The sequence below is a fragment of the Terrapene carolina genome, unplaced genomic scaffold, assembly GCF_002925995.2.
Source record: "Terrapene carolina triunguis isolate 2854851 unplaced genomic scaffold, T_m_triunguis-2.0 Scaffold193, whole genome shotgun sequence".
In the NCBI taxonomy this organism is placed as follows: Eukaryota; Metazoa; Chordata; order Testudines; family Emydidae; genus Terrapene; species Terrapene triunguis.
In genome coordinates, this window is record NW_020664544.1 from 2,143,194 (window position 1) to 2,156,156 (window position 12,963).

The 12,963-nt window shown below is 45.1% G+C and overlaps 1 protein-coding gene across 2 annotated transcripts; it reads left to right on the forward strand.

Annotated features, from left to right (window-relative positions):
- The first annotated feature begins 136 nt into the window (after window positions 1-136).
- On the forward strand, window positions 137-7,883 carry LOC112102268 (keratin, type I cytoskeletal 14-like). Of its 2 annotated transcripts, none has more exons than XM_026654751.1 (8): window positions 137-703; window positions 4,125-4,207; window positions 4,536-4,692; window positions 5,128-5,289; window positions 5,398-5,523; window positions 5,623-5,847; window positions 7,628-7,640; window positions 7,732-7,883. In XM_026654751.1, exons 1-8 carry the CDS (start codon window positions 137-139, stop codon window positions 7,827-7,829), a joined length of 1,431 nt encoding a protein of 476 aa, XP_026510536.1. In that variant the 3' UTR covers window positions 7,830-7,883. The 2 variants fall into 2 exon arrangements, with proteins under 2 accessions (XP_026510536.1, XP_026510535.1); XM_026654750.1 differs by lacking the exon at window positions 7,628-7,640 and adding an exon at window positions 6,561-6,610 and having other exon boundaries at window positions 5,623-5,843.
- Window positions 7,884-12,963: the final 5,080 nt, after the last annotated feature.

The window sequence follows — 12,963 nt, forward strand, 5'->3', positions numbered from 1 at the left end:
AAAGGACCTTGCAGTGGCAACGCCCCGTTGTGGGTATAAAAGGAGCTCAGAGTCAGGGAAGTTAGCAGCACTCTCCTTCTTTCATAGCTGAGCTGGGTGACTCTCTTGGGCTTTAGATCCTCAACTACCTTTCACCATGACCACCAGTGTCAGGCAATATTCCTCGTCTACATCCCTAAAGGGGTTAGGTGGATTAGGTGGATTAGGAGGTGGCTCCACACGGGTTTCCTCAGTGCATCTTGGAGGTCCCTACAGAGCCCCAAGTATCCATGGGGGATCTGGTGGCTTTTCTGTCTCCTCTTCTAGGTATGTCTCTGGAGTAGGAAGTAGCCTGGGTGGTGGCTATGGGGGAAGCTACAATAGTAGCTTTGGAGGTGGCTATGGGGGTGGCCTTGGAGGTGGCTTTGGAGGTGGCTATGCGGGTGGCCTTGGTGGTGGCCTTGGAGGTGGCTTTGGAGGTGGCTATGGGGGTGGCTTTGGAGGTGGCTTTGGCGGTGGTGATGGCATTCTCCCTGCGGGTGAGAAGGAAACTATGCAGAACCTAAACGACCGCCTGGCTACCTACCTGGACAAGGTGCGTGCTCTGGAGGAGGCCAATTCCGATCTGGAGATTAAGATCAAGGAGTGGTATAAGAAGCAGGGACCCGGGCCTGACCGTGACTACAGCCCATATTACAGGACAATTGAAGACTTGAGGAGCAAGGTATGACACTATTGTTAAAAAAGTCTGATGTCTCTTGTCTGATTTTCTTTATTACAGCTTGCCTTGTGTCTAAAAACTGATTACCGAGGGATTAATTGATTACAGGCAACAGGTATAGAAAGGGCTTCATAGCAATCCTGTGCCCAGACACAAATGAAGGAGATTTAGCAATTTAGGGCTTGTCTACACTGGCACTTTATAGCGCTGCAACTTTCTCACTCAGGGGGGTGAAAAAACACCCCCCTGAGCACTGCAAGTTTCAGTGCTGTAAAGTGCCAGTGTAGACAGTGCACCAGCGCTGGGAGCTGTCCCCCTCGTGGAGGTGGTTTTTTATAGTGCTGGGAGAGCTCTTTCCCAGTGCTGGTGCTGCAGCAGTGCTTTCACGTTGCTAGTGAAGACATGCCCTTACACTCACCCGTGATTTAATGATATTCCTTCAGAAGGAGCAAAACTGCATTTCCTGTTAAATGATTTCTAATAGGGAAACAGACTTCGGGGCAGGAAAGGAGCAGCCGAAGCCTCCTGGTTCATGTTGATTAGCTGTTCTGTCTTGGGTGCTGCAGCAACATTAGAAAGAAGCGGGTTGCAGCAGCAGTACGGCTGGCAGGATTATACACAAATGGCTAAGTACCAGATATTACTTACGCTCCAAATATGTGCTTCTTCTGCCAGATGTTTAGCTCATCAGAAGGCTGTGAGCTCTCAGGGCAGGGACGTGTTATCTGTTTGGCACCATTCACTTTGTGAACACACGGATGCTAAGATAGTCATAATGGTTATAATAACCACTTCTAGCCTGTTACTAGGCTGAATGTAGAGGTTAAAAAAGAGACCAAATCAAATGATAACAAGGATGTGGGACCTTTGCAATTCCGGAATGGCTGACACAAGACCTAACATTTCCATATGCTCAAAACTAGGAGGATTCAGAACAATTTGGGCCTGATTCTCTTCTCTCTTACACCAGTGTAGGTCAGTTGTAACTTCACTCAAGTCACTGAGAGCGGAACCAGTCCTGTCGTCTTCATTCTAATTCATTTTTGTGTCTCAGCATTTGCACAGTAAGGTCTCATGAAAAGGCCCGAGGGATGGCCTCACTGCAGCACCAACGTTCACGCCACTCACTGGTTACTTGTGTCGTCTGCTTTCATTTTATTTTACGTTCCTTTCAGTAGGTTAGGTTGTGACATCCTTACTCAGTCCTTACCCAGACAAAACTCATTGAACGTAGAGTCATTGGGGGTCATGGGGAGTGTCTCCTGAGTAAGGATGCAGTCACAAATGCAACATTTATCTTGCTGTCACTATCTTCTCCTTACAAAGCATCAGCAGTGAATGTTAGCAAAATATCAGGTGTGCAGAAAGTGAGACTCTCAGTGAGGCAGGTGAATCAGACTTCGAGCTAATAAAACTCCCATATTTTCTTTTCTTCATTTTGGCTCCACTTTGCTAACTTTACTTAGAGTCCCAGGTTTGGTTTTCCTCTCCCTGGAGCTTCGTGATAGGTTCTAAAGGGAGCTCGGACACAGTGAGATTTTCTGCTCAGAGAATTCCACTCAGCTTCTGCCCCTTCCTTGTGCATGAGAGTGTGACTGACAGCAACAAAAGTCCTGGAGCAAGACGAGAATCAATGATTATTGTTACTTATTATTTGTATTACTATTGTGCCTAGGAGCCTTGGCCACAGAGAGTCAAACCCACGCCCAGCCTGAAAACTGCTTCACGGAGGTTTTTGAAGTGAATCAGAACTGAAAACCTCTCAGTTGCATTGAACCTGAACTGACCCCCAAACCAGTGACTGGTTTAAAACAACAGGTTCAGTGATGAGGTGCTGAGAGATGGTCTTTGGGAGTGCTGAGGAAGGGTCTCTCTCTGCTCCCACCCTAGAGAGAGAGAGGCAGGGACCACACTTCCCAGGAAGCCATTGGAGGAGATGACACTAGAGGGAGGCAGGAGAAAAGCATTCTGGGACTGGTAGTTCTCCTGTCTGGTATGCCCAAGGAGAGGACTGTCCATGGAAGGCAACTACGACTCCCAGAACACCTCCCTCCCCTCTCTGTCCCCTCCAGTTTCTTGCTGAGCGCATGTTCCTTCCTGCTACAGAAGTCAGCGTAGAAAGGGCATTTTCTGGGCTGAATTTCATTTTGTCACCTCAGTGATCAAATATGACGGACAGAGTTCTGGAGGATGTTGTACTACGGTGTGCAAATTATTTGTTTAAAAATATTTTTTTACAGTGAAAGAAATATGTATCATTGTACTCTTTTGCTAGGAGTTACAGTGCAAGCATAAGAGTGTGAGACATTAATCTGCTGGCAATGTATTTGAACTGGTTCATACTGTTTAAGTGGTTGAATTGGTCATTGATCCATCACTTGAAGTTAGTGTCAGAACCGAACAATTAGGAAGTACTGATGAACCTGAACTGGAACTGCACCCAAATTGTAATGGTTCGACTCCCTGCTCAGCCATTGACCAGCACCCAATTGTACATAGGCGCTGTACAAACACAGAACGTAAAGAGAGTTCCTGCCCCAGAGAGATACAATCTAAGTATAAGACAAGAGATAACAGGTGGATACAGACAGACCAATGGGGGATTACAAGGAAACAATGAGACAATATTGGTCAGCATGACGTGCAGTGGCCTCACTGCACACCAACAGCCTAACCATTTTATACAGGCTTTATCATATTAGATCTGACCGGTGGTCAGTCGAGTCTCTTATGCTGCTTCCTGTATGACCAATATGTGATGATTCAGAGGAAGGCAAGCCTGCCCCCTCCGTAATACACACAACGCTGTAGGTGAGGAGGAAAATCTTTCCTGACCTCTGTAAGTTACTGTCATATGTCCTGAAGCATGAGATCTGAACACCCTTACCTTAGCATGTAGCTGCAAACATGATTACTCTTTAAATTATCCAGCTCTTTTAAAAATCCAGCTAAAATATTTGAAGTTGAAGGAGGAATTATATGGGATGAGATATGGTTTGCTCACTACCTTTCTTCCAAATGAGCACAGTTCCCAAAATGAATACCCAGAGTGTTATAGGCACGCAGATGATACAGAGATATGTACAAAATAAGTATCTCGAGAGACAGATATAGGGTGCCTGATTCTCATTTTATACCATGCTGGCCACGTAAATTATATTTGCACACACTCTGGGGCCTGTTTACATGACTAGAGCAGTGCAAAGGGCCCTAAGTGCAAATGAGAATTTGGTCCATACCAGCTTGTCTCATATCTCCACGGTACAGTTATGCAAATTCTACCATATAGGAGCAGAAGGCCAGTGCTGCTCCTGGCCCTTCTCCTAAGCATTAATTTCTGTTTGCATCCCTCCATTAATCAGCAATATGCAATTTTTGAAACTTCTTTTTCACTCCCTCTTATCCCCTCTTTTCTCTTCCCCAGATCCTTGCTGCCACTATCGACAATGCCAACATTGTCTTACAGATTGACAATGCCAGGCTGGCAGCTGATGACTTCAGAACCAAGTAAGTCCAGGGCTCCTTGGAGCTCTGATGAGAAGGGAAATGCGTAAAAAAGCCATCCTGCTTGAGGATCTCTGTTGTTTATTGCATTTGAAGATGCTTCCCATGTTCCTATGTTAGGTGGTGACTGGAAAAGGGAATGGGGGAGCCTGTGTCAAGTGAGACCTTCCTTTTAGCTTCCATGAATTCGGAAGAAACTTTTGAAACACTGAAGGAAACTCTGGTAGCAAAAATGCCATGCAAAAATACATGAAACTTGGGGAGGAAAAGGGAGTGAAAAATCGGTATCAGCTGGACGTGCCTGAGTTTTTGACCTTTTTTACACTTCAAGGTTTGAGACGGAGCTGACCCTGCGCCTGAGTGTGGAGGCGGACATCAACGGCCTGCGGAGAGTCCTGGATGAGCTGACGCTGGCCAGAGCTGACCTGGAGATGCAGATTGAAAACCTGAAGGAGGAGCTGGCTTATCTCAAGAAAAACCATGAGGAGGTGAGGACGAAACAAGGCACCAAAGAGGGACTTATAAATTGTAGCTAATGCACAATGGAATCTGCACAGGCCAATCAGTAGGAACAGTTCCGAGATTTGCAGTTGTTGGGAAGGGATATGAGCAGGTAAAGAATAATAGACTCTGAACATCTATTCTGTAGGTACCAGGTAAGTTATATCCACCGCTTACAATTCAGGTAGTTTCTACTGGAGCCAAGTCATTGGCTATAGGAACAGAACCTTACGTTGGCTGCTAGGTTGAGAAGCCACCTGATGCTTGGGATTTTATTAGCCAAACAGAAACAATTGAAACCCGCACAGGAGTTTTTTTAGGTCTCTATGCAGGATGCAAGTGGGAAAAACCTCCTCAGATGCACTGCAGTGGGTCTGTATAGTTAAGATGCAGATGAACATAGCATGTCTCTCTTGTCACAGGAAATGAATATACTACGGAGCCAGCTGGGTGGAGAGATCACTGTGGAGATGGACGCCGCTCCTGGGGTTGACCTGACCAAGATCCTGGCTGACATGAGAGAGCAGTATGAGAGCTTGGCAGACAAGAACCGTAAAGAGGCCGAGCAGTGGTTCTTCACCAAGGTACACAATGCCTGAATGAAGAGAAGCACTTTCCTGACACTTATGGGTGGGGGCAAAGCTTTACACACATCATTCGTGCAGTAACTAGATTGTTTTCCCTTGTTGCAGACAGAAGAGCTGAACCGAGAAGTAGCCATGAACACGGAACAGTTGCAGAGCGGCAAGTCGGAGATCACGGAACTAAGACGCACCGTCCAGGGCCTGGAGATAGAGCTGCAGTCCCAGCTCAGCATGGTACGTGCCACTGGCTTCCCAGGGAGACACACACATGGGGAGGCACAGAGATGAGTGACCCCCTCACTGAATTCTTTCCCCTCTACTCTGCATTCCCAGAAAGCCGCTCTGGAAGGCTCCTTGGCGGAGACAGAAGCCCGCTATGGCTCCCAGTTGGCACAGCTCCAGGGCCTGATCACTAGCGTGGAGGAGCAGCTGGCTGAGCTCCGATGCGACATGGAGCGCCAGAACCACGAGTACAAGATTCTCGTGGATGTCAAGACACGCCTGGAGCAAGAGATTGCCACGTACCGCCGCCTGCTGGAGGGCGAGGATAGCCAGTACGTAAAGGGAGTCGATTAGATAGAGTGCCATGGGGCGGGGCCGGCTAATAATGACACAGCTAAACAGCTGAATAACCTGTGTCCCTAGAGGCTCATTTTGAAATAAATAGTCAAGATTCATTGATATGAAGGCCAATAAGTGATGGCTCAATGGCTTATCCCCTGTTACTATCCTCAGTGAGAACCCTGTCCTGGGAGGTATTCATTCTCTGAACTCTGGAGTGCTCCCTTTGCAGTACTGTGGTTAGAGCACGGGGCTGGGAATTAGAAGAACTGGTTTCTTTTCTGGGCTCTAGTGCCAACTCATTGAGCAAGCTTAATAGTTAATTGATTTCTCTAGCCCTTAGCTTTCCCATCTGTAAAAGGGTATAAATAACATTATTATTGTGCCTCATAGGAGGGCTGACAGAGTTATTTGACAGATCTGTAAAGCGATGTGAGACGCTTTGAGCTTTTTGAAAGGGTTTTCTCCTAGTGTTATAATACTGGACAATTTCAGGGAGACTCAGGTTGTTGCAGAAAGTGAAAAGCAAGGTCAAGTCAGAACAAATATTGTCAGGTGTCGTTCTAAATAATTAATTCCCATTTTGGGGGGTCTGTGATTTTTTATCATCTGTGACCTTGCTGCCTCTCCTCCACCACTGAATACAGACTGTGGGATCCCGAAGACGTGTTCATGTTTCTAATTTGCCCTTATTATTTTTCCCCTTGTAGCATTGCTTCCCAGTACTCGGCAGCGCTGTCCTCGCAGTCTGGGAGAGATGGTAAGGATGTACCTTATCTGAAGTGTAACTCGGTCACATCTGTAACAAGTGGCTTTGCAGAGTACAAGATAATCAGTTAACAAATTGTGCAATCTGATTACTAACAAAGTATTGTCTGTGGAGAACGGGTGGAGGGGACAGGAATAGAAAATCCCCAAATGACCATTGCCCTTAGAAGCAGAAAAGACATGGGGTAAAGGGACCTTCTAACCGAGTTGTCAGGTAGAGCTGTATGAAACCCATTGCTTTGGGTTCATGGAGAAAAGGGAGGTTGGCACGGGAGCAGCAGATTATGTTTGCGTGAGTTCAATCTTGTCTTAAATTATTTTGAATTCTGTGTTTGGAGAAATCTGAAAAATCAAATAATACCTAAACCTTCAAATGGTCACCTAATTTTGTTTAGTTGGGATCAAGTGTGAAAATCCATCACTGGTATCTGGAGATGGAGGTACTGGCTCAAATATGAGTTCAAAATTATATGCAAATAGCTCAGTCTTCAGTTTAAAGGTCTACAAATCGTGGTGAACTTTTCTATGAATCCAGAAACAGCAGAACTACAATTCATTTGCAAATTCAACACCATTAATCTGGGCTTGAATAGGGACTGGGAGTGGCTGGCTCATTACAAAAGCAGTTTTTCCTCTCCTGGAATTGACACCTCCTCATCTGTTATTGGGAGTGGACTACATCCACCCTGATTGAATTGGCCCTGTCAACACTGGTTCTCCACTTGCGAAGTAACTCCCTGCTCTCCATGTGTCAGTATATAATGCCTGCATCTGTAACTTTCACTCTATGCATCCGAAAAAGTGAGGTTTTTACTCACGAAAGCTTATGCCCAAATAAATCTGTTAGTCTTTAAGGTGCCACCAGACTCCTTGATGTTTTTGTAGATACAGACTAACACGGCTACCTCCTGATCTATGAATCCAGGCTGAGATTTTGCTTTCTCTTGACTTGTTTAGGTGATTTATACAAGTTAACTGTTGGAATCACATTTTTTCTTTCTCCCCTCAGCCAATGAAGGATTGTTTGAAACAGTATATTCAAGATGCCTAGGGAATATACATAGTATCTTCTCTATGCTCCAAATAACTGTTTTTCTCTCTTCTTCTTTGAAGTAATCTCATCCACTCGTCAAGTCCGCACGATTGTTGAGGAGGTCCAAGATGGAAAGGTGGTCTCTTCCCGTGAGCAGATGCAACTTTCCACCCGCTAACAGTACAGAGCACTCTATGGATTCCAGTCCCAAGGCTTGAGCTGCTCAGAAACAATTCACTGAATGATCCAGTCGCTGTATCTGACTGGGCCATGGAGAATACTCAGCTCAGTTTGTGCATTCTTTCCCTTCTCAGTGTCTTGCATTCTCCTTCACCTGTCTTTGAGTGCCGCACTGAAGTCTGCAAATGTCTAATAAACCTTTTCTTCTCATTCATGCAAAATGGAATCTTGTCTCTGTCATTCTAAAGGCCTGAGGCAGGGGCCCTCTCAAACCCTTGGTGGGATGTACCAAGAGTCACCCATGGGCAGCCAGAAGATGGCGTTGTTCTGAGGTTGAACGAAGGAAGAGAGCAAGAGGGATAGGTTTCCCAAATGCAGCATAAAGAATCTTCGGGGATGTTTTGTCACTCAGCGGATTGCTAGGAAATACTTGGGAATGGCTGAGTGAAGAACTTTATAGGATTTATTGATGGTGGAGGTGACGGTTGGGGAATTGTGCTTGAGACTGAACAAAATGTAACAGTTTGCAGGAGTGCTCATTAAAGCTAACAATACTGGGCTCAATTCTGTAACCCTCAGTCACACTGGGAAGCACCTACAAAGTTGTATCATTGACTTCAGTAGGACTATTACTTTCATAAGTATTACTCAGAGCGAGTTAGGGTTGCAGCATTGAGCCTACTGCAATTTAACTGACCAATCTAGGCATTAAAATATCTGCAAAAAAGGACTCCGTTCATGAGAGATGGAGGTTTTATTTTTATGAACTGTTCAATTTGAGGAGCTCCCAGTTTCATGACTTGCATAGAGACATCATTTGGATATATTTATCAGAAAAGGAAGGAATCGCTCCAAATCCCTCTCTGTACAGAATTCCACTGTATTTCTAAGTCACGTTATAAAATTAGAGTAAATTAAATATAAAGCTACAAAGCACAAATGTCATTTCAGTTCCTGTTTTCTTACCTAACTTATATGGTAACCACTTTATTAGCCATATTATATATAAAATGTCCACAGAACATTTTGCAGGTGCCTTCACATTACCTTGTGATCACATTTAACAGACAGCAACAAAACCAATACAAGTTTTAGAAGACCTGACCTATGGGGAAAGGTTACAAACCTGGGCATGTTTAGTTTTAGGGAAAAAGTAAAAAAGTGACAGAAAAGGGGAACCCCTCAAAAACTATTCAAAACTTTGTCTTGAAACACTACACACTTTCAAAATGAAACAAAATATGTTGAAGTTTTTTTGTTGAAAAATAAGAGTGAAATGTTTTGACTGAAATGTAAACTGATCATTATCTTTACAAATTGTGAAAAAACAAGATTTTGACAAGAAATGCTTGTAATTTACCATTGCTACATCTCCACCAGTGACAGTAATAGCAGAGACTGTAGTGTAAACACAGGCATTTTTATCAGAGTGTCATCTAATTCTGCTCGGAGATGGGTTAGATAACCTGATGGTAAAAGTGTACAAGGCTTGTCTACACTACAGTCTCACTATTGATATCACTAATGGAGCTGCAATAATGGTGAGTTATGTGTCTTAAATTTGCCAGTGTAGCTGCAGCATATATTACATTTATTAATTATGGCCAAGGTATTGTTGGCACCACAAAGGGCTGAAAATAAATAATCAGGAGCACCTTCGAGCTCTTATATATTTGTGGTGACAAGATAAGCTTAGCCAAATAGGCCAAACAATACTTCGGAAAGCCAGGCTCTGCGGGACTGGACACACTCTCCTTGTGGATGACAAGAGGTTGCCAGAGAAAATGCTGAAGAGTGAACTTTTAATGGGTAAAATAGAGCAGACACAGGAAAAGATGGACGGCAACATATGGGGAGATACACGGGAAAACAAAGGAATGTGGGGAACTAAAGAACCATGCGACAGATCAGATTTCCAAGTAAGCTGTATTACATAAGCTAGATGGTATTTCTCTAATTGAGAAAGAAGGAGTTAGAGCCCAAATAACAAACACGACTGCATTTTTTCCCGCCCTCCCCTGTAATTGGACTCCTCTAGCTATCTCTTCCCTAAAGCAGTAGTTCTCAACCAGGAGTCCGGGGCCCACTGGGGGGCCACAAGCAGGTTTCAGGGGGTCCGCCAAGCAAGGCTGGCATTAGACTTGCTGGGGCCCAGGGCACAAAGCCGAAGCCTCACCATCTGGGGCTGAAGCCCAGGGCTCCAAGCCCTGCCACCCAGGGCTGAAGCCGAAGCCTGAACAACTTAGCTTCACAGGGCCCCCTATGGCATGCAGCCCCGGGCAATTGCCCTGCTTGCTACCCCCAATGCGTTTATATGCAGAAAAACAGTTGTTGTGGCACAGACGGGACATGGAATTTTTATAGCATGTTGGGGGGGGGTTAAAAAGAAAGAAAAAGGTGGAGAACCCCTGCCCTAAAGGAAAACCTGCTCAAAAGTTGTAGAATGGAAGATAACCATGTGCAAAACTAGTTATTCTAGGCAGTAGCTGACAGACTGGCCAACCTACAGCTTCCAGAAATGTCTATTCAGGAAAGGAAGGAGTGGGCTGGTGGCAGGGTACTTTCTTTGGCAGCTACCAGGCAAAGAAGAGTAGGGTGGAGAGGTATTTACAAAAATCTTCAGGGAGACAGGTGGGTCCAACTGCATTATTGAGAGATGCTGAATAATACAGCAAAAGATTCACACAATACATATTTTGATAAGTTCTCTTGTTCCTCAGAGCCGCATCGTGGTTCTGGTGTCAGAGATTCATGAGCAAGCTGGAATGATTGGATTCATTGGTGTGTCTTATGACAGATGGCTACATTGAGCTTTGTGAGACAGGACTGGGGACAACATGCCACAACTTTCAACTTCCCTGCAAAGTATAGACTCTTAGATACTGGAGATAGAAAAGACACGTATAGATGGCTTGGCTGGCATATCTGTCTAGATCTACAGACCTGTAACATTAGTCCAAGTCAATTCAGTGGAATGAGCAGGTTTGATTCATCAAGTTCCTTCAGTTCATTTATGTGGGAAAAGCTGGCACTAGAATTGAGCAGACTGGATTTAGTTTCTATAAAAGCCCAAAGGAAAATATATGACAACATGCACCATTGAAAAATGTAACATCCCCATGCCGGCTCCGCATCCCAGAGTGACTGGAACACCCAGGTCGATCTGGAGACATGGTTACATGTAGGAAAGTAATTCTCTTCCCTAGCACAACAGTCAGTGCTGCCCACTCCATCACCCCCAAAAGCACAGTGCTTGTAGAACTCATTGATACCCAGGGAATGCTGCTCTGCTTCCAGGGACAAATTCACAACTAGCGTAGGCAGGTGTGACTCTGTTGACTTCAGTGGAGATGTGACCAGCGCTAGAGACGTGTCAAAGATGAGTCTCACAAAGAAGCTGTTCACTGGCTCCCAGAGGTGGTTTTTACTACTTTTTGCTACAGAAGTGAACTCACCATGTGAGAACCACTAATATTTGCTGTGGGTTCTCTATGAAGGAAATGAATTGTCCGAGAAGCCAGTCAACTGGTGATATCAATGTGGAGGTGAGTTCCTGTCCCGGTCCAGTTCTGAGGAAAATCCTAGAGATGAGATGCCAATATGAAACTATGATGAAGCCCTGTAGCCAGAATCCAGCTCACTTTCTAGACCTTGGTCTCTCCCCTACTGACAGTACACTCGGTTCTTGTGTCCCCTCTCCTTTTACTTTCACCCTTCAGCCCCAAGTCACAGGGCATGACCGCATGGAGACTGTGATGGGATCCACGGGGTGCAGCCTGGAACTGTGAGACCACTGTGCCCCCTTAACTCTCCAGCCTGGGTTGTCTCTCACAATGCCTTGCTAGTGACCAGCAGCAAACCCCTCCAGGTGCTGTTAACCAGACAGGTTAAAGTGTTCTCCCACTGGTTTTTGACCTGTCTGGTCATTCAATGACAGACCTGCGGGTGGCTATCTTACAACAGAAAAACTTCAAAAACAGACTCCAACGAGAGACTGCTGAGCTGGAATTGATATGCAAACTAGATACGATCATCTCAGGATTGAATAAGGACTGGGAATGGCTGAGCCATTACAAACATTGAATCTATCTCCCCTTGTAAGTATTCTCACACTTCTTATCAAACTGTCTGTACTGAGCTATCTTGATTATCACTTCAAAAGTTTTTTTTCACTTACTTAATTGGCCTCTCAGAGTTGGTAAGACAACTCCCACCTGTTCATGCTCTCTGTATGTGTGTATATATATCTCCTCAATATGTTTCACTCTATATGCATCCGAAGAAGTGGGCTGTAGCCCACGAAAGCTTATGCTCTAATAAATTTGTTAGTCTCTAAGGTGCCACAAATACTCCTGTTCTTTTTGCGGACACAGACTAACACGGCTGCTACTCTGAAACCTTTCATTCTTCTGAGCATTCTTGTTGCTTGCAGCATAGGTGGGGGCAGGAGAAATGGCCAAGCCTGGGGCCCCTGTGTTCTGTTTTATACCCTCAGTCCATGTGCTTGGAGAACACAAGTCCAGGCATGTCTGGTGGGCACTGCTGAGTCCCCAGGTGAAGCAATACCCTGGTGTCTCTCCTGTGAGTGAGTCATTGAATTGTAACTCCTGTGCTGGACAATGGCTGGTGATGTCTGCTCAGCACCCACCCAGGTGTTGGCTACCCCCCTTGTCATTGTCTCTGGAGAGCTAGTATCTGGGCGCTTCCCAAACCCCCAGCATATTTTAGTGAAAACCATAAACACAATTCTTATAATTTCATATGCATTGATGGTATACATCTTTAGATAGAACAATGGCTTTCAGCAGATCATAACCTTTCCCCTGATACCTCACATGGCCTGCTTTATATGCAATATCACAATTTTATATATAACTGAGGAATATGGGGGTTACAAGGTGCGCCCCCGAGGGATAGAGTGTCACAGAGACCATTGTTCTCAACATTGACCACAGGTTAGCTCAGCGGCGCTAACTACTCTTTCAGCCACCTGCTCTGCAACTCAAGGAATTACTCAAAAAGGTAAATTATAACCAGCATCCTCAGGAGCTGCCTGCTCTGTGAGTCTGGGTTCAGACAAGAGACAGTGTTTAAGCCACACAATATCCTCAGCAACCATCTGGGTGTGCTTG